The sequence below is a fragment of the Aedes aegypti genome, chromosome 3 (assembly GCF_002204515.2).
Source record: "Aedes aegypti strain LVP_AGWG chromosome 3, AaegL5.0 Primary Assembly, whole genome shotgun sequence".
NCBI classification, from domain to species: Eukaryota; Metazoa; Arthropoda; class Insecta; order Diptera; family Culicidae; genus Aedes; species Aedes aegypti.
In genome coordinates, this window is record NC_035109.1 from 198449810 (window position 1) to 198475606 (window position 25797).

The window sequence follows — 25797 nt, forward strand, 5'->3', positions numbered from 1 at the left end:
CTTATACTCTTCCGCCCGTAACTTATAAGTATTCACAAGAACAGATACAGCAAGAGTACAATTTGGTAGATCTTACCCCGTAACGCACCTCGAAAAGGTGATCTACCCGCGTTACGGGTATTCGTTAGTTAACAATTAAGATCTAATAAACATTTCTAGTAGGGTACGTAGTGATTCATGACATGGTTCTTGATGATATTTTCGTTTGATTTCTATTCAAATTCATGGCAAATTTTTAATGAAATCTTTGCTGGAATCCTAACGGGAATCTAATCGTTAATTGACCAGTTTCTTAAAAGATCTTTCTGAAAGATCACTAAAATTATTATTAGTAGATTGCTAAAAAGGCTTTTAGTGGATTCTAGAAATGATGAATGATTCTGCTTGAAATTTTCTAGTAGATTCGTAGTTATTGATAAAAAGCTAGGCGAAAAAATACATGCCCTATTTCTTGAGAGATATTCTGAAATCCTGGACAGATTCATGAAAAGTTCCGTTTAGCGGGTTTCTGGGATTATTTATGAAATCTATTCTTGATGAAGCCTTTTCTGGATTAGGTACTAGTTTGACTATGACACAGTTCTTATGTGGTGCCCCTGACGAGATTTCGTATGGATTTCTGCAGGGTTGGTAAGCTTCAGGCCTGGTAGCGAGTCACTTTGCAACAAAAAGTCACTGAATCCCCATTTTTTCGTAAAAATGATCACCAAAGTTACTATTTTTGTGATTGAATGACAAATCAACGATAGTCATTGATAGATACGCTTCATAAACTCACAGCAGAATAGTGATGTTTTACTGGTTTTTACTATTCTAATGAAAACATCTTTTTTATCAATATATCAAAGTGTCTGGAGACGTGAATAGTGCACAAACATTTCTGATAGAATATCTGGAATTTGACAACGAAGTTCTGATAAAGTTTTAAAATGTCAGCCTAATTCCTGACAGACCAACTGAGTTTATTTAGATAGATTTCTGGAGAAATCTAAGAAGAATAGCCTAAAGGGATCTTTGGCCTACATTTTGGAAGAAACTCAACAAAGAAGCCTGAAACATCTCTGAAATTTCAACCAACAATTTTTTATCATATTTGTGAGAAACTTGTTAACAAATTATTCCATTAATAATTTACCAAGAAACTAGATCAGTAATATATTAAAAAATAGATTCAAAATTGTACAAGAAATTTTAACAAATCCACCAGGCTTTCTTTCGCGGATCAAGCCTTATATCTCTACGATTCCGAACGACTATTTATGTTCTAAATACTCTCTTTCGAATAAAAATAGTCATTGTTTAAACACACATGATTGCATTGGCTAATTGTTCTGAAATCAGTTTGAAATAAGTGTTATTAATTAGTCCTTGATGCCTTACTAGCAGCTTATTATTATTATTATTATTATTTATTTTTACTAAAATTTTGAAAGAGGGAAAAACCCCTTTGAGTGATTTCTAGTGGAAATCTTTCTCAAAGAGGCACAAAACCTCTTTATCTTTTCAATAAACGTTATAAATCAAACTTAAAACTAAAGGCTCATACGGTTACAAACCATAACAGAGCCAAAATCTTGAAATATAATCATCGGCGTTAAAATAAGAGGGTCATCGGAAGCCAGTGAGGAAGAGAGTCAAAATCGAATCCGTGATATCTGAAAATAAAAGTAAAAAAAAAACAAAAAACCAAATATGAAATCTCATTCAAAAACTGAAATAAAAGTTTCATTACAGGATACCATTTTGTACCAAGAATATCACGTACAGATACAGGAATAGGTTGACCCAAATCTTCTATATTGTTGATTAATTTATTTCTAGGAGAAATGAATTTTTGACAATGAAATACAATATGATCGATGTCTTCATAAAATTCCCCACAATCACATAAATTGGAATCTATTATGTTAATGCGATATAAATGGCTGTTACAATTATAATGATTTGACATCAATCTTGAAAAAGAGCAAATCAAATTTCTACTTGCTGGCATATTTTTAAACCATGGAAAACGATTAACCTTAGGACAAATAGAATGACACCAACGTCCTTTGTCACTTGAATTATCATCGTAAACTTACTCCAGAACTCTTCCTGAAATCCCCACAAAAATTTCACTAGAAATGTGTTCCACAACACAGGCATGTAAACAGTTTTAATGGAAGAATTTTGTCAGAATTTATTTCTTCAAAGTTGATGCATTTTGAATTTCCAGAATATTTTCTCTAATGATTGAAAATTAAAAGTTGTTGCGTATGCCTAGCTGTCCGACCTAGCTTTTATGCGCACCGTACAAGATTTAACATTTTTTTTTATTGGCACACTCTGCCCCTGAATGATGTTTAATATTCGGTAAAGTTAATTGTATTCGTTTAAAGCAACTAACTGTTCAGACATATTTCGAATTATTGAAGGTAATTTCATTTTTAATTTTATATAATGTGTAGTCTTGCTAATATTCGTGATTATGAAGACTACGTTTTGTGTCTGAACTTCAATTGTTCAAACTAATGTTTGTGATTATTAAGTAACTTTTTTGATAGTTTTAGTCACTATTATTCAGCTGTCTGACAACTACTAGCCCTGGGATTCACAACGAATTCTTCAAATAATTTTCAACAAATTCCATGGCAAGATCTTCGATGAATAAATGAATAGCAAGATCTTTTATGTACTCTTGGACAGTTTTTTGATAAGTTTTTTGACGAGATTCTTGACCAAATCTTTTAAAAATTACTTGGAAGATGCAATCTTAGAATCATGTAAACCGTTTCGACTGCTTCATAGGATAACAATAAAATGTGTTTGAAGATATCGTTTCTGTTCAAAAGTATGTCCTTGAATCCAACATGAATTCTACTAGATCAAGAATTTCTCCAGGAACTAGCCTTGGTTCATGTCTAACGCATTCCGAAGACATTCTTAAAAGTTAAATGGCTTGGCTATTGAACTTTGCTCTTTTGTGGAAGTTAGATACACTGAGCAGAAATTTGTTTATATAATTCTAAATCTTTCTGAACTTCCTATGAATTCTAGGAGAGGGACGGTCTTTCAGATACTTCAACAAATATTTTAAATCTATTTTTCCAAAACTCTTTCGAAATTCAAATCGTTTTAAGCTTATAGTGTTCTGTTAGATCAAGTCCTCCAAATTTGTTCACATTTTATGCAAGTCGCAGGACAACCATCCGCAGGATTGTCATCCGTATTTTTAATTTATTGTACGTCCGGGAAAAATCCGGGAATTGGAAAACTGATTTTGAATGGACACCCTGAAACATAAATTATCGTGAAGATTGGACACAATCTATTTAGTTTCTGGGGCATATATCCGAGTAATTTAATCGAATTGCCCAGATTGGCCACCTCCCGGGACCGGTTCCGTATGGACCATACTGGACCGATTTTTTCAGGCAATGTGTGTCGACAATTTGTTCCTTGTTACAGAAAAAAATATGCCAAGATATCCATCAACCGAATAGTACCGATGTGAATTACATATACAAAACTGCGATGGAAACTTACTTTTCGGATGTTCCGGGTTTCCGAAACCGGGTATGAATAACTAAGTGATTTGAGAATCTCTATTCACAGTCCACGTGAATACCTATTCAACAATATGAGGACGTTTCAGATTACTTGTTTAGTTACGAAACTACAGGTTGTCAAAGTAAGGGTCTCTAAAGGGACTTGTATCTCACATGTGTCTCAAATGTATCAGGATCCCGGTGGCCACAATGACCAAATCCGGATCTCCGGGAGGGTTTCTGAAACTAGACTTGTGTGCCTTTCATTTAAGGTGATTATATAACGGAGCCAAACTTTGAATTTTCAAGTGCACAAGACTGACAACAGTTCGCGTTTAAAATCAATCAAATTACTTGCATGCTGGTGGTGACCAGTGGGATAAATTTTCAACACGGAGCGCTGTTTGGTTCTCAAGTCTTGTGCTCTTGAAAATTTGAGGTGTGGCTTCGTTCTATAATCACCTTAAGCCTAACAGAACTAAATTCGGTCAGCACACTGATTTTTGCGAGCTGTATGAATGTTTGGGTCGAAAACGACCCTAAGTCATAATTTGTAACATTTTGTTAGGGACTAAGGAAGGTTAATTAACATTAGTCATCCTACGTCTCGACTCACAAAATCAGCCTGTTTGAGTATAACGTTATGTAATTGCTATATGTTTAGGACTAAAGAACGTCTCGTTTAAAATCGATTCTGCGCCATTTATGTGGAAGATGCTAACTGTTTTAAAAAGCATGTCATTAAATAAAATGTAACAAAGTACCAAACAAATATTCATTTGAATTTTACATTTTCAGCAATTGGATAACAACCAGGAAAGTAGATTATTGTTGGTAAAATATAATTGTTATCGTAATATAGGCATGCTTTACCAAGAAAAAGGAAACAACAGTTTGGCTTTAGACTACTTAACTCATGCCATTGAGCTAGACGACAATGATGTTTATACAATGTGCTCACTCGCCGAATTAGCAATTAAGAATGGACAAATTCCAGTTGCCAAGATATACTTTGAAAAATGCCTTGAACGTAACCCGAATCACTGGCCGAGCGTAGATGGTATGCTACAATTGTTATTGACATCAGAAAACATAATTGAAGCTTGGTTATGGGCTATCCATTGTCATAAGATGGATAAAAACTACAGAAAGGCAATCGATGTGTTACAAGAAATAAACACTAGATTTACATCCAGTCGTCAATTTATGGAAAATCTCCTGAAGGAAAAACTTCCAACCCCATACGCAGTCGATGGTGTCATTACAAAATACTCAAACTTTACTAAAAGTAATTGTGCTGCCTTAGTTGATGGCACTGACAACCGTATCCAAGCTGACATTGATTTTGAAAAGATTAGAATTTCGCAAATAAACTGGACAACCATAGGTACTTTGATACTTCAACTTCATCAGCTTCTGAAGCAAACAGATCAGGTAATATAACGTTATGATGTAAACAATTCCAAACTAAAATTGTGTTTTTTTTTTAGATAATAAAACATTTTCATCTAAGCGATTGTTTTGGAAAGCCAATTGAAAAACAGATGTGGGATTGCAACGTCGTAGATGCTCCGTCTTGCCACATAATATCAGATGATACTGCGCCAGAAATAACAGATGCCAGGAGCTCAACAAACTTAGGTAGGTTAACTCCTTTCCAAATCCACTTATTGTTTGGGTTAGTGAAAAATAGGGGAAAAGGGGGCTTTACAAAATGAGTTAGTTTCTCTAGCTAATTTTAAATTTTCAATTGAGTAATGACAATTATATACATACAAATAACATTTGACAATACTATTGAAGGTAAAATTCATTAACCCATTTTCCCCCACCCTTTTTCATTTACTCCACTTTACTGGAAATATACGCAAAAAATCTCATAGAACATGGGGGAAATCTCATAGAACATGGGAATGTTATGTGAACATGGGCAGTGACCTATCTATCTATCTATATAAATAAAAATGGAGTGGTGTTTGTATGTCACGAAATGGCTTGAGAACGGTCCAACGGATTACCGCAAGATTTTCACTGTTGCACCCCTCAAGGGATGCGACGTGTTCGTGCGAAGAAAAAATTTGGGAAAGTCGCCGGGTTTATCGGAAAAACGGGAGAAGACTAAGGTGTAATTTGTATGGGGAATTTCTTGACGTTTTTCAACAGCCTACTTGATGGCAAAACGAAGTTTGCCGGGACCACTAGTATTACATATAAGTGCGAAAACGCTGAAATAAAAACAGCGTAAAACGGGTAGGTATCCTCGGGAGATTTATCCTTCGCAAATTAAAGAACAAGTGCTCTTAAGACACCAACATAATTCGACGTATTCCCATTCTTTTATTCACAATTTCGCACTTATGACCGAGCAAAACTTGAGATCATATTGAAAACCAATTTAGATGATGTAATGTCGCAGATTTTGATAACTCAGTTTGTTGTTGTATTAAGCCTTTATTAACACTTTGTCAACAACATAGGGTCAGGCGGGGCAAGATGAGCACCCTAAGGGTAAGCGCGATTGAAGGTTTTTATTTTGGCGAAAATGGTAATCACCCTTATCTTTTCATATAAGGTACCGCGGGGCAAGTGGGTAAATGAGGCAAGTAAAAATAATTGGTATATTTTACTGAATATGTGAATTAACGATTTAAACTCGTGCGTAAACCTTTGAGGCCATTGAGAACATTACTATAGGTAATATTTTCAGTGGAAAAAAGTTGCAGAAAATAATTTTCTGAACCGCTTTTAAGTTGTCCCCTCTGACAGTTTTAAAACGCAATAAAAAAAGTTTTAGAATTATTTCGACATAGACCTAAAAATAACTAAATTGAAACACTGTCAATTTTCTAATCACGTGGAGCAAGTGAAAAGTTTCTCATTAGAGATTGAATTTGTGTTTTCTTTTTAGGTAGCTATAAGTATAAAAGGTTCGCAATTATCATGGAACAACAGAACGTGCTGATAATTCAAGAAACACTATACTCAAAACGTTGAATGCTATTATCATGGCCAAATCATGGAACTTATCTAAAGAAAAGGTTGCCAAATATTACGATATTAATATGTTTACTTCGGACAGCCGATTAAAAGGAAGAAGTTGATTGAAAAGTTCCAATATAAGAGAACGCACGGAAATCTTGTGGAATGTCTATGTAAAGCTAGTTCAAAACATAGAAAATGGGGTATAGGTGTATCCACATAAAAAGTTTCTAAATACTTTATTGAAGGATTCCGTTTGATTTCTCTTGAATAGTTATCCGACGTCATACCAGATTTTCTTAAAAACAAATAACGAGCGATGGAAATTCTACAGAGCAGAAATGCAATTGCTGTCCCATGATGTAAGAACTAATATTGGAAATGTTGCAGTTATAATGTTGTCGAATCATTTCAACAAACATAACTAAACAGAAGAAAATTCAAGTAACAAGAATAAAATTTTCTTCGTTTACATGTTACTTATGTTATTGTTCATTGGGACGCCTTAACAAATGTTAAAGGTAATAGAAATCGTGAATGTAGGGGAAAGTGGAGCAGTTTGGCCACCTTAAGGAAAAGTCGATAAAAATGCTGAAAATATTATGATTTTTTCGAATGTTTGCATGATTCCCAACAATTTTTAGATGAATACACTAGATCCGCATGATTTCTTTTGTCTTATAAAGTTCACGGATGAATGATTGATTTTTCAAAATTTGTTATTTTTCGAGTCGATTTTTTACTGATGGGGTGATACAGGGGATAGGCAAAATGATTGAGATAGTCAAAATTTTGCCCAAATTCAAATGCTTATAACTTTATGAAAAATGGATGAAATTGGTGCATCTGGAAGCAGTCGACGGCAAATTTGGTCCAGTTTTAGGAGCTTCCTTGGCCATGCATATTAGCCACTGGACACCGGAGATGTTCCGGATTTTCTGAGGTCATGTCCAAATGCCATTTTTTCTGTCGATTGTATTTTTGTGCGGTGTAAAGTTAGATAGATGTTTGCAATTTTTCTAGAAACTAGAACTAATAGGAAGTTGAATGCCACCGGACGCATTAAGATTGGCTGGAAATCTTCAGAAATATGACCATTTCCGTAAAACTGGTTCCGGAAAGCATGGTCAGTCATGTTTGTATTTCCAATCATGTAAATATTATCCGGAGCTATATCCAAACGGACACCAATCTTAAAAATGATGTTTCCTGCAGCGTATTCAGAACCATTAGATGCACAGACCACTCTATAAAAGGTTCCAAGTACCCTGGGGGAAGTGGTCAATTAGGAACATATCCGGAACCATATCAATATGGGCATCAAACTTCAAGATTTTCAAAGGTTATGCTTTCCGAAGCATTTCCAGCATCACCGGCTGCCATGACCACTTTATATTAGGTTCCAGGTGCCCCGGGGGATGTGGCTATCCCCTGTATGAGCACCCCATTTTTGATTGCAAAATAATCTCATATAATCTAAAAATTCAATTATGTTGTTACTACAGTTGAAAGTTATTAGTATTTATAAACACTCCGTGCAAGACGATATAATATTTTAAGAACATTCTAACAGTCAAACATCATTATTCTGAAATTATGAAATTTAAAAGAGTCATTCGGGGCAATATGGGCAGTTTTTTCGGACATCATTTATTTAATTTTTTTTTTGAGTTTTGAACACTGATTTATAACATGCCAATTGCTTCATTTCCTCATCAGCTTTGGGGTTGCTCATTCCACCCCATTGGCCAAACCACCCGACTACCCCTAATGTTAGTTTTTGAATTTCTTGTTCAAAACGATAAACCAGTAGTGAGGCAAGTGAAAAGCAAGGGGACGTTTTAAAAAAAAACGTTTTCTGTACTTTTTTCTTCAATTTTACATATAAATCAATGTCAGTATACTGCTTATATTTGGTGAGAGTCAAGCTAAAAATATACACGACCTCATTTGTTTTAATTTAAGGTCTCTAGAATTTGAAGAATCCCAACTATGCGAAATCAATTACCCACTTGCCCCACGGTACCTTATTACTTTTACCTCCAACCATTAAAAGTTTCAAAAAGTAATACCGTACCTTTTTTCTATCTTTATTAACGAGATTTTTAGCCCTGGGCTAGTAGTTCATCTCGGGACCAACGGCTTTACTTCCCTTCCGAAGGAAGTCGTCACTGAAATTTTTAGTGACTATCTCGGGGATGGGATTCGATCCCAGGTCCTCGGCGTGAGAGGCGTGTGTTCTAACCACTACACCAGGTCCGTCCCCGTAATGTACCCATAATTCGCGCGCGCTCCTAATTTCACTCACTGACATTTGAAACATATTTTTTTCGATAGAAATTTTTGTTGGCTAGTATTTTTAATAATGGATCATTGAAGGTAGTTTTTTCCAGTGCTCACCTCATCAAAACAAAGGCGCCACTGTATATGGGATTTAACATTGTGACAGCATTGTTCTGTCAAAGACACAAGGCTACGGTGGCGCTATCTATGCTTTCCATAGCGGCTGTTTAGGTTATTTTAATGATCCTTTCTTCTTCAGCCATGGTTATATAACATGCAATTATGTCGTCCAATATGTATCAACAAATATGAATAAAATGGCTGTTAGTGAAATTTGGAGCGTGCGTGAAATATGGTAGCATCACGGTATAGTTATTTAGGCAACAAGTTGCAAAATGATGATTTTTTCAGCCCGACTTGTACATTTATCCCACGAGGCTCGCCGAGTTGGATATATACAACGAGTGCTGAAAAAATCGAGTTTTGCAACGTCACAAGTTTTTACGCTCCCATCGGTATCAGGTAAGACAGCACAAACAGTAGCTGACTACAAATGTTGGACAATTCGATTCCAAATCAGAATCGCCAGCCTGTGTCGGAATCAGATCGCACAACGGATTTAGAATCAGATGCAATTGTGCTTATTCTGCGCGGCATGTGAGGCAGGACGTGTCGAATGGGGGACAATTGTCGACTCGCTCACATTGGATTAACATTAGTCGCTTCACATCACCCGAGGTGAGAACGACTCGTCTCGACTAACACGCCGTGCAAATAAGCAAAAATGGCATGAAGAGACTTGGTTGTTCGGTTGACGCCTACCAAAGCAGTACTGAAAAGTGCTACTTTTCAGCTCTTTTTCTTTCGGTAGGAAAAGTACGCCGTTATGTTGATTAACTTCTCAATGAAAAGTTGATTGATTTGCAACGGAATTGCAGAAAATAGTTTTCCAAATGGTCGGTATTCAGACAGACCGGACTACATGATTTTTTGGCGTTTTTTTTTCGATGCTATTTTGATACTAATGTATCATCAAATAGCTAAGTTCTTTTATTACAGCAAATAATGCGAATATTTTGATATTTGTAATGCCTGGGGTACGTTTTTCTGAAACCTTTAAAAAGCACTTGGTTTAGTCTGTCTGAACACCAAATAACAAATGAAAGAATACATTTTTTTATCATCGACAAGGTGGGCACCAATAAAAACATGAAATTTACTAAAGAAAACTATTATTTTTCAATGCTTGTTATATCCCAAGATATTTTCTATAATTTCTGTTGGTATTCATCTTCAACTAGCTTAATTTGTTTAACCTTTTACCAAAAAATAAATAACTTTCAATAAATTTCTAAGATTTTACTTTAAAAAAAACTAATTTATTTGTTTGTTAATATATGTTAATATTGTTAATATAAGTTCATTTTGAGCACCTTTTCTTGTCTTAGTAGTTCATTTTGAGCCTACCGTTTCTTGTCCTATCCTTTATGCGTAGTATGCACCTGAAACGTAAAGCGCTGAAGTAATATTTCTCCTTTTTACCGAAGTAATTTTGACAGCTGATCCAGTATGAGCGAAATGTCACTTTTACTTGCGGAATAATTGAGCGGTACATTTTTCCGTACGGAAAAGTGACAGCTCCATTTGATTTGTACAGCAGGCGTTACCGATGCACAATGGTCGGAAAAAAACGAAGTTTGGCCAAAACTAGTTTTATCGCCTTAATCGATGAAACATGTAGTCGGAATATGTTATTTGGCGTTTTTATTGTTTCAGAAGGGGTTGTTCACATATTACGTAACTTTTTTAAAAGTTGTTTTTATTAGAAATGCAATCAAATTTGGCTGAAAGCACAAAGTTTGATCACAATATGTATGAAGAATGGTTAAATATATTTTATATCAACTTTGTATGAAAAATATCGCCAAAATGTATGAAAATATTGACTTATTCAAATAGCTCTAACTTACAGCAAATTTCTGCAAAAAATTTAAACGTTTTTTGTAAGATCTAAGGATGCATTTTAAAGTGCAATATTCAAAATGGCGGCGACATGACGCGACAAGAGTTGTTTTTCATGCTCAAAATCATCAAAATTACTAAAGTGTAATATTGAACAGTAATCAAGCTTCAACCAAATATTTTTTTCCATCCTCATGCTCGATAAAAGTGTTGAACCATAAGCTTTCAGATAGTGTGTAACTTTGGGAAAATATTGCATTCCTTAAATATGAATTTTGTACTTTATTTTATTGTGACATTTTTCAATTTTTTGACTTCAGTCCAGGCTTTGGAAAATTTAACGATCATTGACACATGAGCTATAATTTCATCCCATTTATTCGCCTACATTCATGCAACACCCATGACATTTACCGTTCGTGGAAGATGACGAGCCATGAACATAAAAAAGACAGACACACACCACTCACTGTTTGGCGCCGATCACTGTGTTTCAACACTTGTAACACTCGCTGACCCATTCTCATTCTGATCAAGAAACAGAGGCGAATATTTTCCATTTTCTGCGCTATTTTTGCAACCAAAGAGATGTTCAATGAGTCAATAGATTATAATTAGGTTGTTAAAGGCTGCATTATCAATAAATATGAAAGCTATTACCAAAAGCAAAACATAAATCGCCCGAACGACTCGATACTGTTGCAGTCTGTGAGAGTTGCTGCTCTCGAACGCTCTCGTGCCACGTACCAAACGAGAGAGTGAATGTTTACATTCATAGGGCTCTCCGAATTCGATGTGCCACGAACTGCTATGGTTCGCGAACTGTAACACCCTCCGAATATGGTTCGATCGGCTTATTCTGACCGAAATCCAAACACTGCTTTAGTCAGTTTGACGTCATAAAAGTCAAAGAAATTAAAATTTTAGTTCAATTTGAATGAGGAATCATAATAATATAATACATGAGGTATATATATATATATATATATATATATATATATATATATATATATATATATATATATATATATATATATATATATATATATATATATATATATATATATATATATATATATATATTTTTTTTTTTTAATATATCTTTATTTAAAATTCTACCACATCGTTATAATACTTATACATCAATTACTTATTCTATGTTCAACCACTTGCCAAAGCAATACAGGAAGTATTTTCTATTATTCCATCTGCAATCCCTTATATTTTTCCTTAGAACAAATAAACTACAGTTCGGGTAACTATTCAAAACATACGTGTACGTAAACATTGTCACCCATAAAGCTGCCTTTTGTCTTTAGTGTTTATTTTCCAAGTAAGAATATCTTCCGGATCTGCTACAACTACTTGTAAACGGTCTTTCAAAACATAAGCTAACCAATCTATCAAAGTTTTCGTACGTATGCATTCCTTCAGGATATGTCTGTTGCTTTCAGTTTTTGGACAGAAGTCACATTCATTACTAGTAAGTCTTCCAATGTTGTATTTTACTAACTTATCCTTGGAGACAATCAAATCGTTATACAGCAAAAACATTTGAGATTTGCACTCAGATGGTATGAATCTATGAGCGAGATTTTCCCAAATGTTTTCCCAATTAATGTTGGGAAAAACATCCTCAATCTTTGGATGTATGTTTCGTTCACCCACAAAATGGTCATAAAGGCGTTTCACTGAATCCAAGAATGGATTTTGTTTAACTACCAAAGCAAGATCTAACCATTCTCTGGTGTTTCTGCCTAATGATTGCATCTTTGAATGGTAAAGCATTACTGAATCCTCATTGCCTTCAATATTTAAGACGTTTTTGATGAACAAGGCTTTTGCTTTAGACTCAACATCAATCAATTTTATGCCACCTTTTTCAAAATCTAAATACAATTGATTCCGATCGACTTTGAAAATTTGTTTTGGTCCCCAAACAAAGCCTCCAACAATTTTCAACAATTTTGCCATGTGCTGATTATTTGGCGTGAAAACTTGACAAATGTACCACAACTTTGATAGCACAAATATATTAACAAGCCATGTTCTTTGTATCAAATTAAGGTGCCTAGTTTTATGCAAACTCAAACGGAATTGAATATCATTAACTAACTTATCGAAGTTATGTTTTAAAATCAATGACCATTGTTCCGATAGAAATACACCTAGGACTTTAATTTCTTTGACTTCTTTGAACTGTTGTGGTCCACTTCTGGCATTATTGATTCTAATGAACGACGATTTCTCCATATTCAGCTTAATACAGGATATTTCGGCGTAGGAGTTGATAATTTGAAGGACCAAATCAAACTCAGCGTCGTCCCTAAGAAACATCACTAAATCATCAGCGTAGGCCAGCACCTGGATGAACTTTCCAGATACAAGTATTCCGCGAATACTATTAGTGATTTTCCTGATTAAAGGCTCAATGTATAGTACAAAGAGTACCATGCTGAGCGGGCAACCCTGCCTCACAGAGCTTTCAATTTTTACATCGGGGGTCAGGAAACCATTGAACAAAACACGGGACGTAGCATTGGCGTACAAGTTTTTGACGCAGTTGATAAACTGTTCTGGAATACCGAACTTTCTTAAAATCAACCACAAGAACTCGTGATTGACTTTGTCGAATGCTTTCTCCAAATCTGTATTCAAGATAAATCCTTTTACACGCTTGGTTCCTTGTGCTTTGGCGATAATTGATCTTAATTGTTTTAAATTTCCTACACATGATTGCTCTTCTGTACACGCTATCTGACCTGCTCCTAACAATGTCCCAACAACTGATTGGAGACGACTAGCTAAGATTTTCGTGAATATTTTATAGTCCGTATTGAGCATGGAGATTGGACGGAACTGATCTAATGTAGCAGCTTGCTGAGTCTTAGGTATTAGAGTTATTATTCCCTCACAAAAGTTTTTTTCTGGTTTTAACGATCCATCAAGATATGCATTGAATAGGCAAAGTAGATCCACTTTGAGTTTTTCAAAGTTCAACTCGTAAAATTCATAGGACAGCCCATCTGGTCCAGGGCTTTTCTTTTTTGCTGCTTTTTGAATTACCTCCTTCAACTCTTCTTCAGTTATTGGTCTAAGCAAACTTTCAGCTTGTTGAGGATCGAGTGATTTACCAGCAGAATTCAAGATAGATTCGGTATTTTCCTCATTCAATTGAACATCCTCGCGACAAAACGTATCAGTGTAATATTTGTGAATAACCTCTCTCAATTTTCCAGTTTCTTTAACTAATTCATTTCCAATTTCTAATTGAAATGCGGATGGCTGGGAAAACTTATGGAGTTGATTTGTAACATGATACAAACTCAATTTTTCATTTTCTAACATTGAAATACCTGAAAACCTGGAACCGTAGTATTCAATCCTTCGCTGCTCGATATCCATCAACTTGGATTTCACAATTTGTAGTTCATTTTTTGTATCAATTCCTCTAGATCTTTCAGCAGCAAGCTCATTCATTCGGTTATACAATGAACTTTTTTCTGCATTAATTCTAAAATTCAACATCCTACTGCCGTTCTTATACAAGTATTGTATTTTTGGTTTCAAAGCGGTATTCCACCAAACACTTCGGTTTTCAGTGTAGATTAAACGATTTCGCAAACTTCCTATTTCATCATCAACTTTCCTAGAGATCTCATCATCTTTCAAAAGACTTGCGTTTAGCTTCCAGTAGCCACGACCACGAAAGCATAAGCACTTGGGATCAACCTTGTATGACATTATGACTGCCATGTGATCCGAAAAAGCGACTTCTACTGTACGTACATTGGAAACATTTGATAAAAAACCTGAGTTGACGTAAAACCTGTCCAAGCGTGATGCTGAATCAGATCGGAAAAACGTGAATTCTGTGTTGGAACCTTTTAGCTCTGTAGCCACATCTTTCAGATGCATTGATTTAGTCAGATCTCTGAGACCATTACTTATGTTGGCAATTGCACTACGACTATCACGTTTGTTGAGAATGCAGTTGAAATCTCCCCCAATAATGGTATGCAAATTATTTCCCTTTACTATATGAGCTGTCATTTGATTCCTGAAGAGATCGTCCCTTTCTCGCTTCTTATTTGTCCCTGAATGCGCATACACGTTGATCAAATTAACATCATCACATACAATCGAAAGTATTCTACCACTAGGATCATAAATCACATTTCTGAATCCCTGATTTTTCCTGATAAGAATAGCTGTTCCTTTGTCTTGATCACTGATGTTAACGAATGCTCTATGAGTATTGATGAAAGAAAAATCTTCAAATAACACTTCTTGAAGAAACACGAAATCTAGATTCTCATTTATGATGAAATCCCTGAGCAAAGATTTGTTAATATCCGTTTTAATGCTGTTCAAGTTGATCGTCGCAATTTTCTTCGAAAAAGTCATTCTAGCTTAATTTTCACTTACAATGTTGCAGTCTTACCTTCAGCCCCTAGTGGCTCGTCAGGATTAGGCTGGAGCACTTCAACCTGCTCGATTCGAGGTTGCTTACTTTTACTTCTCGTTCTCATTTGCTGGGCATTCAACAGGGATGCACCATCCGGAACTTTCACCATTGCTTCAGATTCCGATTCGTTTGAAGACTCGCCCTTGTCTCCGCGATTCTTTTTTCGTCCTCGTTTCTTAACTTTTTGCTCAACGAACAGCTCTTCTTTCCTCGGCTGATCGTCAACATCTCTCTTACCCTCATCCTCTTGTTCTTCGGCGGTCGGTTGCACTGACGTCACATCTACTGGGAGTCCAGGAGTGTCGTTCGCATCGATCGCTTCCTCTGTTTGCCCTATGGCACCGGTCCCGGAACCAGATAACCCCTGCTGCGCAGGCTCCGATTGCTTCTTCAGTATCGTCATTTGGCATTCGAGTTGTTTCTCCTCCACACGCTTGGCGAAATCTGGACGAAGATCGCGGGCCTCCACGATATCGCTGTACAGCCTTCCTTGAACAGAAGATGACTGCTGAACCGCATTCCTTCTTGGACAATTTGCCTTAATATGATCCGTACTCTTGCAAATAAAGCACTTGTTGATCATTCCGTCATAGTAGATCCTCGCTTGGAAATGTCGTACCCTGACTTGAGGCGGAATTTCTTTCGCGACCTCCATGTACAGCCCTCGCACTGTTGAGAACACAGGGAAACCTGTGCTGGGATGATACTTCTCTCGAACTTGTTGCCTGATGATTCCATACGAAGACAACGCCTGATAAATTTCTTTATCCTCTATCTCTGGGGGGAGATTGAACACCCTGATATACTTGAACGATATATCCGCTTCAGACACTGTACCGTTGACCGCTTTTCCATTCGCGTACTGGAACGTTAACACCGGCTGCATATTATGCAAAGCCGCCTTCATGAAACTTTCGCTTTTGAACTTGACAAAGATTGCCCTCGAATCCTTTTCCTTATGGATCGAGTAGATTTCCTCTGGATTGAACTGTCTGTCCCGACAGAATCCAAACATTTCCGCATCCGTTGGTTCCGACGAGTCACGACCGAAAGCAAATTTCAGCGTGTTAACTCGAACTTTTGCATCCGCCATTTGCACCACGTGATTGAGATTTGCCTCACCTCAACTGGATGTAAAACTGGAGTAGAAATAATAGCGCTACGCAACGGTGCGCGCCATTGTTCCGATACAATGGGTTTCGACACAATACGCTTCTATCACTTCACTGATTAGCACGATCAAAGTACGTCTATCCTGGACCACGATGTGAGAACGAATGTATATTTTAAAATGATAAAAACCATAAAAATCTCAAAAAGTGTTTTGGTAGTTTTGGAAGCTCCTTATATGGAGCCCGACCATTGTGCGATGTTATGAAATCAGTTCTACTTCTCAGCAGCGTACAGCTCAAGTAATTTCGGTTGCGGAATCATTCCATGACCGTTTCTTGTCCTATCCTTTTGCACAGTACTTATGATCAGCGTACCGGCCAAAAAATAGAAATTTTACTTGAACGCTTTACGTTTCAGGTGCAACACATTAGATGGAAACCAAAGGCGTAACCTGTAGTGGTGGTACCGTGACCTGCTCTAATTCCGTGTGTTGCCTAATACCGTGTATTTAGGAATTATGCGGATTTCTAGCATATTATATTATTTATTTTTCTAAATGACTGTCACAAACGTTAGCACATTAAGTAGTATTTAGAAAGGCATGACAAACTTGAACTAAAACAGTTGAATATAAAACGATCTACTATATCAAACATGAAACACTTGAAAATAATCATACGCTATTTTTATCTGATCGATTGAAATATGAGTTGTTTTAACCTCACGGTAATAGAGCATGTCACGGTATCACATTCTGGCATTTTCGCTTAAAGCCGCGTCATAATTCATATGGCATAAACGCATTAATATCTCGGATGTGATCCAACGGACATTCCGCGTCGTTGACAACATTGATGCCCATTTCAAATAATTAATCTATTCGAAGTGGACATTAATACTATTGGCGACGATCACTATTAGCTAGCTGGATACATCGTTATCATATACGACGTAGGGAATATTACTCTGAGGAAAATGGCTAGTAGATTCACTGAGTAGAAATAAGTGGCAAGAATCTTAGTTTAATGTGGTTTTTAAATTGCCATAATAAGGGATACCTATTTTGTAACAATGGTATAAACAATCTAATTCAAGCTTCATTTTCGTTCATTGCATTTACCATCGAAAAGTGAATCTTGTAGGAGACTGTAATAGAAGCCTAAAGCGGCTAAACTATTGTATATTCACTATAATAATGACAATGGAAAGTAAGACGCTGAGATCGATCATTGCTAATTTCGAGAAATAGTTGAACAGACAAAAAAATGACTCATTTCTTTAAGGATATGTGAATATATTAAATACTTTCAACTACAAGAATAACGAAATGAACTTGAACTATTACTAAACAGCCTAATTTTGTTGAGACTTGGCGACAATTAACATTTAAGACTAATCTTACGTAAAAGACAGCATGAATGGCATGACTAAAAAGGACACATAAATGACAAATTATTCAAAATCATTTCGACTAAACAGTATTAGTAATGACACTACTACAATACTATTTCAAACACATTCTGTTGGAGTTGCTGATTTTCACGATGCTTTCTTTATCCGATCACGGACACTTGACGGATGGGCAACTCCTTCGTCTGAAGAAAGTGCCAGCGGGAACAGCAGCTGACGATAGCTCGACTCAACTCAACAACTCAATAGTCTTGAAAAAGACTGTTTTCTTTCGGGTGTCCAAGAAAAAGAAACCTTCACTTTAACTTTTACCGATTCCGATGTTTATTCGTCGATGATTAAAAGAAAACTGATCCTCTACAAACTAACTCATTCTCTTATATACTGTTGTCCAATTTACCACCCACCAATCAGCATAAACCTCTTCTCCATTGGTCGACGCGACGAACTAAACATGTTTCTACATGTTCGTTACACGTCTCTCTCCACGTGCAGTCCGCGTGATGCTAGCCGTCTCACGACGCTCATCAGCCGCCAGCCAATACATAATCATTGCCATTAGGGTGGGTAATGCGTGTTACAATAATAGGGTGTACGGCGATAGGGTGATGACCGTTAAGATATTCTTAAACGTTCGCTCTGTGCGCGAACATTCTCCCCGGGCGAAAAGATAAATGGGTTATACAAAGACGGAGAACTAGGGTTTCCAGAAACCTTCTTGAAACAATACGAAGGTATCTGAACCAAGCTATTGGAAGGATAACGCACAACTGAATTATGTAACTCCTTTGGATCTTTGGCGATTCCGAAGGGCGATTTCAAACGTTGTGGATTGCCGTAAACGAACTTTGCAATGTCAAGATTCTTAAGGAGCTCCGACAGCCGATTATCTACATGATCGTTCAGACGGGAAGGCTTCGCTTCACGCAACTCAGGTTTATGCACTTTTAATGTGTTCATGGAACAATTTATAACAGAGGTGGAGGATGTTTCAGGCTGAGAAGCGGACTGAGCAATCCTTTTGTCGGAGTGAAGAAGAGTGTGGTGTTGTGCTTGACATTTAGCACAGGTGTAAGGTGAAGAACACGCATTACCTTTATGGCCCACCCTAAGACAGTTAAAACATGCTCTTATGCTTCTTACCTTGGCTAGGCGCTGAGCGACGGTCATTCTTCGAAATAGCTTGCACTTGTTGGCTGGATGAGTTCCCGATTGACACAGCTTACAAGTTCGATCCAAAATAGTAACTGCGCAGGAATTGAATATGTTGTTTGGATGGTAGCTGGGCTTTCCGACGGACGATGATGTCTTCGTTGTGGCAAAAGGTTTGGTGAACGATGCTTCCCAGCGCTCCAACACAGCGCAACGTTTACTCAAGAACTCCATGGTGTCCTTATAATTCGGCAGCTGCTTATGAGGTATGGAAGCTTCCCATTGAAGCCTCGTTTCCTTGTCCAATGCTGCTGCCAAAAGATTGACCACGAAGCGTTCGGAGAACCCGGTCATCTCTTCGTCGAGTAGGCTTAATCCATCCACATGTTGAGTGACTTTGTCGATGAGCGTTCTCAGGTCCTTGGCGTTCTCCCGATGCATCTTCGGCAGTTCCAGCAGGCCGTTGATGTGGATGTCCACTATGACTCGCTTGTCCTCGAATCGGTCCTCCAATATTTTCCACGCATGGGCATAATTGTTCTGACATAGCGTGCGTGAATCAATTATCCCGGCAGCAGTGCCGACCAGAGCTCTGTCCAAATGATAGAGCTTAATGGCGTCTGAATCGGCTGATGTTCGCATGACATCCAGGAACATGGCCTTGAAGCGTGGCCAATTCTCTGGCTTCCCGTCGAAGGAAGGGATCGGTGCCTTCAACGGCTGCTGCTGTACAATTATGCGTGGAGGGTCCTGTGCCTGCTGTGTATTTCTTTGTGCATCATTTGTTGTGATAGTGATTGACTGCACAATCGTCTCAAGCAACGCACACGTTTCAGTGTGTTGCGTTTCGAACAAATCGTACGCTTCGATTTGCTCGTCCATCCGTTCATCGGAAATGAGCCCGATGATTTGCTCATGGTACTGGCGATACTCCTCGTAGAATCGATCCAGTTTCTTCGAATACACAGCCAGCACAGCCATATTCGGTGGAACGGATCCAGCTCCTGCCATTCCATCCAACGCCTTGCGAATCTTCGTGACTTGCGCCTTCGCCTGTCCACGCTGTAACACCAGGGTCGTAATGTATTCCATCTTGTCTCTCTTTTCACTTTTTGGAGGTGTGCGATTCAATGGCATTTTGTGGCACTCGCGCGCGGACTAATACGTGTTAAAAGTATCGGACAAACTCGGTTTCCACTGTTCCACTCGCGCGCGATTTACTTTCGGGTTTAAACTTTTTCGGTTTACTTCAAGTTCATACACAGATGTTTGGCGATCATGCCGTAATCACTCGCGCGCGACTTACTTGCGGGTTAAACAGATAACGGACAATACTCCAGCTGGAAGCGAAACGTGTTCGGACACGTTCGAGAAAATATCCACTTAGTTTGGCGATCCGTTCACTTGCTCGCAGTTCGACAGGTACTGTGATGCGCTCCCTCGCACCACACAACAGAACGTGTTCGGACACGTCCAGGAAAAACCACTTGGCGATCACGCCGGAAACACACGCGCGCGGTTAACTTACGGTTTGAAATATCGGACTAGCACTGTCACACACTCGCGCGCGACTTACTTGCGAAGTATTTATCGATTCACCAAAAACACTCTTGGACAACCAAGGAATATTTTTTCCAAAGACTCCGTCGGCTATCGTCACAGCAACAATTTTGTCGCAATCGTCAGATTGGCGACAGAGGTAAGCGGACTGTATCGGTGCGGGTGTCTCAATCGTCAGATTGACGACACGCAGATGCGGATCGCTCGGGGATCCGGCTCGAATGGACCAAAAATATCCGATCACGGACACTTGACGGATGGGCAACTCCTTCGTCTGAAGAAAGTGCCAGCGGGAACAGCAGCTGACGATAGCTCGACTCAACTCAACAACTCAATAGTCTTGAAAAAGACTGTTTTCTTTCGGGTGTCCAAGAAAAAGAAACCTTCACTTTAACTTTTACCGATTCCGATGTTTATTCGTCGATGATTAAAAGAAAACTGATCCTCTACAAACTAACTCATTCTCTTATATACTGTTGTCCAATTTACCACCCACCAATCAGCATAAACCTCTTCTCCATTGGTCGACGCGACGAACTAAACATGTTTCTACATGTTCGTTACACGTCTCTCTCCACGTGCAGTCCGCGTGATGCTAGCCGTCTCATCTGCTGGTGTGGTTAGCCGCCGCACGACGCTCATCAGCCGCCAGCCAATACATAATCATTGCCATTAGGGTGGGTAATGCGTGTTACAATAATAGGGTGTACGGCGATAGGGTGATGACCGTTAAGATATTCTTAAACGTTCGCTCTGTGCGCGAACATTCTTTTCGCAGAAACAAGGGGATATGAGTACTTTTCACAAACTACCACGTCACAATACTAATAAAAAATAGTGTTATTAAATGACAAATTATTCAAAATCATTTCGACTAAACAGTATTAGTAATGACACTTCTACACTACTATTTCAAACAAATTCTGTTGGAGTTGCTGATTTTCACAATGCTTTATTTTCGCAGAAACAAGGGGATATGGATACTTTTCACAAACTACCACGTCACAATACTAATAAAAAACAGTGTTCATGTGGGCGCCATTGCCTAGTCCGTCTGAATATTGGTCCTGGTAGAGGGGAAACTTGGCAAAAGCCAGACCGAGGGTTCAACCTAGACAAGAAAAGCTGTCAGGTAGCTCTAACTGAATATCACAAAAAAAAAACATTTTGCGGTAATCTATTTCGCGGTACGACGTTTCGCGGTTAGTACCATTTGACGGTCAGTACCGTTTCGCGGTTTGTACCGGGATGTTTCTTCTTTACAGTGCAATTCGGAAGAACGGCTTGCGTTCAAAAAAAAGGGAAACTTTCCTATGAAAACGTTGTTATTGATAATGTCAACGCGATACACCGCGAAATGTTATAGACCGTGAAATGACATACCGCGAAATGGTACAAACCGCGAAACGACACACCGCAAGATGGTTTACCGAAAAATGTCGGACAACTGCAAGATTATTATCGCAAAATGTTATACAATCGAAGTTATCTATTGATTTTTCTGTATCAATTTACCCCGTCCTACCTAATGTTTTTTTTTCAGATTCAGCAATGGACAACGAAGCTAAAAGTCGTCGCCGAGGTAGTGAACTAAAAATTCTAGAGCAATGGGGCTGGCACAAAAATCGTCGGTCAACGAAAAGAAAAAGTTTGCATGATAGTGCAGAATTCATAGAATCAACTGCTGATGGATTTCTGAAGCGGGCATTGTCGCAATATTTTATGTAAGTTTTTGAATAGTGATTTTTTGAATTTCTTTAAAGTCTACACACTTAAATTATTTTACCGGAATTCGTGAATTTCACCGTAATCTCAACAGCTGAACCGTTCGGTGTTTTATCCGTTAAAATTGTACGGATTCCGGTGAAATTTTACCGAAGACTGTAAAATATTACCGTACTCCGTTAATTTATTTCACCAAACTTATCAGCTGTTAACATTACGGTGAAATTTACGGATTCCTGTAAAATAGTTTAAGTGTATATGCCCAAATTTTTAATTTTTTTTTTTTGATTTTGATTTTTAATTTGATGTTTTGGACAGTTACTTATTTATTTTTATTTGCGAATTTATGAGTTTATAATATTTGATTTTTTTTTCTAAATTTTATTCTTGAACTTCCCGATACTTATTTTTTGCTGATTTTTGTCAATAATTAAAAAAATTTCACGGTAATTAAAAAAAAATGAAAGTCTTCGATTTTTCCTGAAGTATAATTTATTTTCCGAGTAGCTAACGAAAAAAAAATAACAGTTTTGGAGTAAATTTAATATTACCAAGCTTTTCTTCTATAACAGATAGCGTGAAGAAAAAATATAAAATATGCGACGTTAGACGGGGTTGGTGGTCTAATCGCTTCATAAGCAAAAGGTTGTGGGTTTAATCCCAGGCGACGAAATCTGGTGTTTAGTAGATTACTTTGGATGGATTTCACTCAAAATACCGACGTATCCACCCATTTAGTAGGGTTACGCCGGCACATCCTATATTGAATTGGGTGATATTCGGTTGATGCCTGTGTGAATCTTCCATAAGCGTGTAATAATCGACCAATTTTTCAACCGATTAAGTCGGCTGTTAAAATATCAAATGGGCTCTCAGCCATAAAATTACCACCCAAACCCTTCCCGCATGAACTGGCGTAGATGCAGGGGTATATCCGGTTAACAGTGGGCCAGTTTTAAATGCATCATCAATTCCTCCGCCTTCCCCTAATTGGCCTGCATTCGAAATGGCAGGCGCCATCGGTGCTTAAAAATAGCAGATCATCAGCACTTATACACTGAGGGTGTCTTTTAGTCCCAAGCAGTCATCTGGTTCACTGAGGCAAATAGAATATCGAAATACATAGAAACCCTATATGAAAATTCGCTACAAGAAATCGGGCTGAAATTAATAAACTTGCCTTATGAAACCAGAATTTGAAAACCAAAAATGTTTACGCGGTAACCTGGAACCGAACCAACAACCTTGCGGTCGATAGGCTCGTGCGTACACCACGCGCCTATCGACGCCTTTATTTGGAGTGATGCTAAAACGATACTTAAAGCGTTCGTATTGTAATAATCATTCCATCTTTTATAAGGCAAAATGTATGAATTTCGATAGTTCAGTTTGCTGCGTGTTGGTATATTGTGTAAGTTAAGCTGACCTGGCAAAAATGGAGTAGCAACAAGGAATGGATCCGGTGGATCACTCTTTATGCATTCGATGTATCGGAAAAAATATCTGCATTCAAATGCATTAGTTTCGTACTAAGCTCATTAGATCGTATCTCTAGCGAAAACAAAACATGTCAACATGACAAAGTTGATGAAGTTTCGAGAAAGTGAAAATCAAAAAAAAAATATGCGTAGGTCGATACAATTCGATGTGATTCTTGTCACAGCTTTCCGAAAATTGAAAGGTAATCACTAAATTAACAAGAGCAATAATTCAAAACATGTTTCTTTTTCAGCAACTGAACATAACTATTGTGGTAGGTTAAACATATCAAAATACATTCAGTTTGTGGAAGTTATCCTTAATTTAGTTCTCGCATATTACGACCCATAAAACTTTTCGATGAAGTGGCTACAGGCGTTAAAGATCATGGAAAGTAAAACGGCATCCGCTTATCGCAACGACTAGTTGCCGGTACGTCCTGTTTTCATTAAGGTGACACGGGAGACCGTGTTGTTTTCCCTATGTTTTGTCTCACTCTAACAATTATCATCAAAACATCGCAGAAGCAAATCTCTAGTTTTAGTGAACCAATTAAACTGAAAATTTATTGGGTTGTGCACTACATGTATCTATATAATTATAGTGATACATTTTTCGCATCGATATATTGAGTGGTACTTGAGATTTGCTTCTTCAAATGGAGAGGGTGATTAAAACGGGTCTACCACAAAAGGCCGAATCACATAAGGGCGAATCACAAAAGGCAGAAAGCACAAAAGGCCGAAACATACAAAAGGCCGAATCACAGAAGGCCGAATCACAAAAGGCCGAATCACAGAAGGCCGAATCACAGAAGGCCGAATCACAAAAGGCCGAATCACAAAAGGCCGAATCACAGAAGGCCGAATCACAAAAGGCTGAATCATAAAAGGCCGAAACACATAAGACCGAAATTTTTAGGGAAAGCCACAAATATTCAGCTGCTTTTTCTACAATATTATGATTATTTTAACAGTGGGGTAAGCGGGACAAGATGCAAAAGTAACATTACTAGCTGAATAAGAATGTATGGTTAGTGTTTATTGGGTGTGTCGGCTGGTCTATTCTTAGCTGACACACCAAAAAAAAAATTCTATGATTGGAGCTTAAGTAGCCGTGCTGTTGTATTTTGTACAACATAACTGTAAAAATCTCGCGAAATTTAAGTGGTGAACTCGCCAAGGGCGAAAAGCCACTCTAATAAAGATAAATAATAATAATAATCTCGCGAAAACTGCCTGTTCGATTTTGGCAACATGCCAAAAATTTTCATGTGGCCTAAATTGAACCGTTCCAAAATTTAATGGTTGTTTTTATTAAAACCGTATCACCGTAATAATGACCATTAATTAAATTTACCGAATATGCTAACCCTTAAGAAGGCCCACAGAATCATTGAGATTGACAGGATTTGTGACTGACCATGATCCATTTTTGTGTACATGGATTTCCGTGTTGCCAAAATCGAACGGGCACTGTACGACGAAAAGTATTCTTAGTAAACTTAGTATTCTTATGATCACTTAAGGTGATTATAAAACGAAGTCAAACTTTGAATTTTCAAGTGCACAAGGCTGGAGAATCTGACAAGAGTTCACGTTGAAAATCAATCAAATTGCTTGCTTGCTGGTGATGACCAATGGGATAAAATTCGCGGAGCGCTTTGTCTTGTGCTTGTGCTCTTGTGCTCGCGGTTGTCTTGTGCTTGTGCTCTTGAAAATTTGAGGTGTGGCTTCGTTGTTATACCCTATCTCAGCAATCATTCTCCTGCTTGTTGTGTAAAAGACTATGTTGGCATTATACCGGGCAAACGCTTGCTGTCCTATCCTAACGGACCTAAAAATGGAAAAACATCCTCTGCTTGCTGTCCTAACCTAACGGACCTAAAAATGGAAAAACATCCTCTGCTTGCATTATACCGGGCAAACGCCTGGATTTGCTATTTGCATGACACCGAATAGATGCTATACACAACCTTCGGATATCGGAGATTTCGGCGGCCTTCTGCTGCCTCAGTTCCTCTATCCTCAATGCGGCTTCGCCGCATGTAAACTTTACACTGTTTAATGACATGACTGCATTTAACAAAGCATGGCCTTGTTCTTTTGATATCCAATTTATTCCAATCTTTATTCTTTA

The 25797-nt window shown here is 37.7% G+C and overlaps 1 protein-coding gene across 7 annotated transcripts in view; it reads left to right on the forward strand.

The window, feature by feature from the left end:
• The window catches only part of LOC5574561 (calcineurin-binding protein cabin-1), a 254046-nt gene that overhangs the window by 37256 nt on the left and 190993 nt on the right, over positions 1–25797 (forward strand). For 3 of the 7 annotated variants that reach the window (XM_021853550.1, XM_021853551.1, XM_021853552.1), the window contains exons 3-5: positions 4326–4961; positions 5018–5168; positions 21998–22178. The exons of 2 other annotated variants lie outside the window; for them this stretch is intronic. In XM_021853550.1, coding sequence (XP_021709242.1) covers positions 4326–4961; positions 5018–5168; positions 21998–22178 — 968 coding nt within the window. Of the gene's footprint in view, positions 1–4325; positions 4962–5017; positions 5169–21997; positions 22179–25797 lie in introns of those variants that run through there. 2 more of the 7 variants (XM_021853553.1, XM_021853556.1) reach the window with 2 other exon arrangements.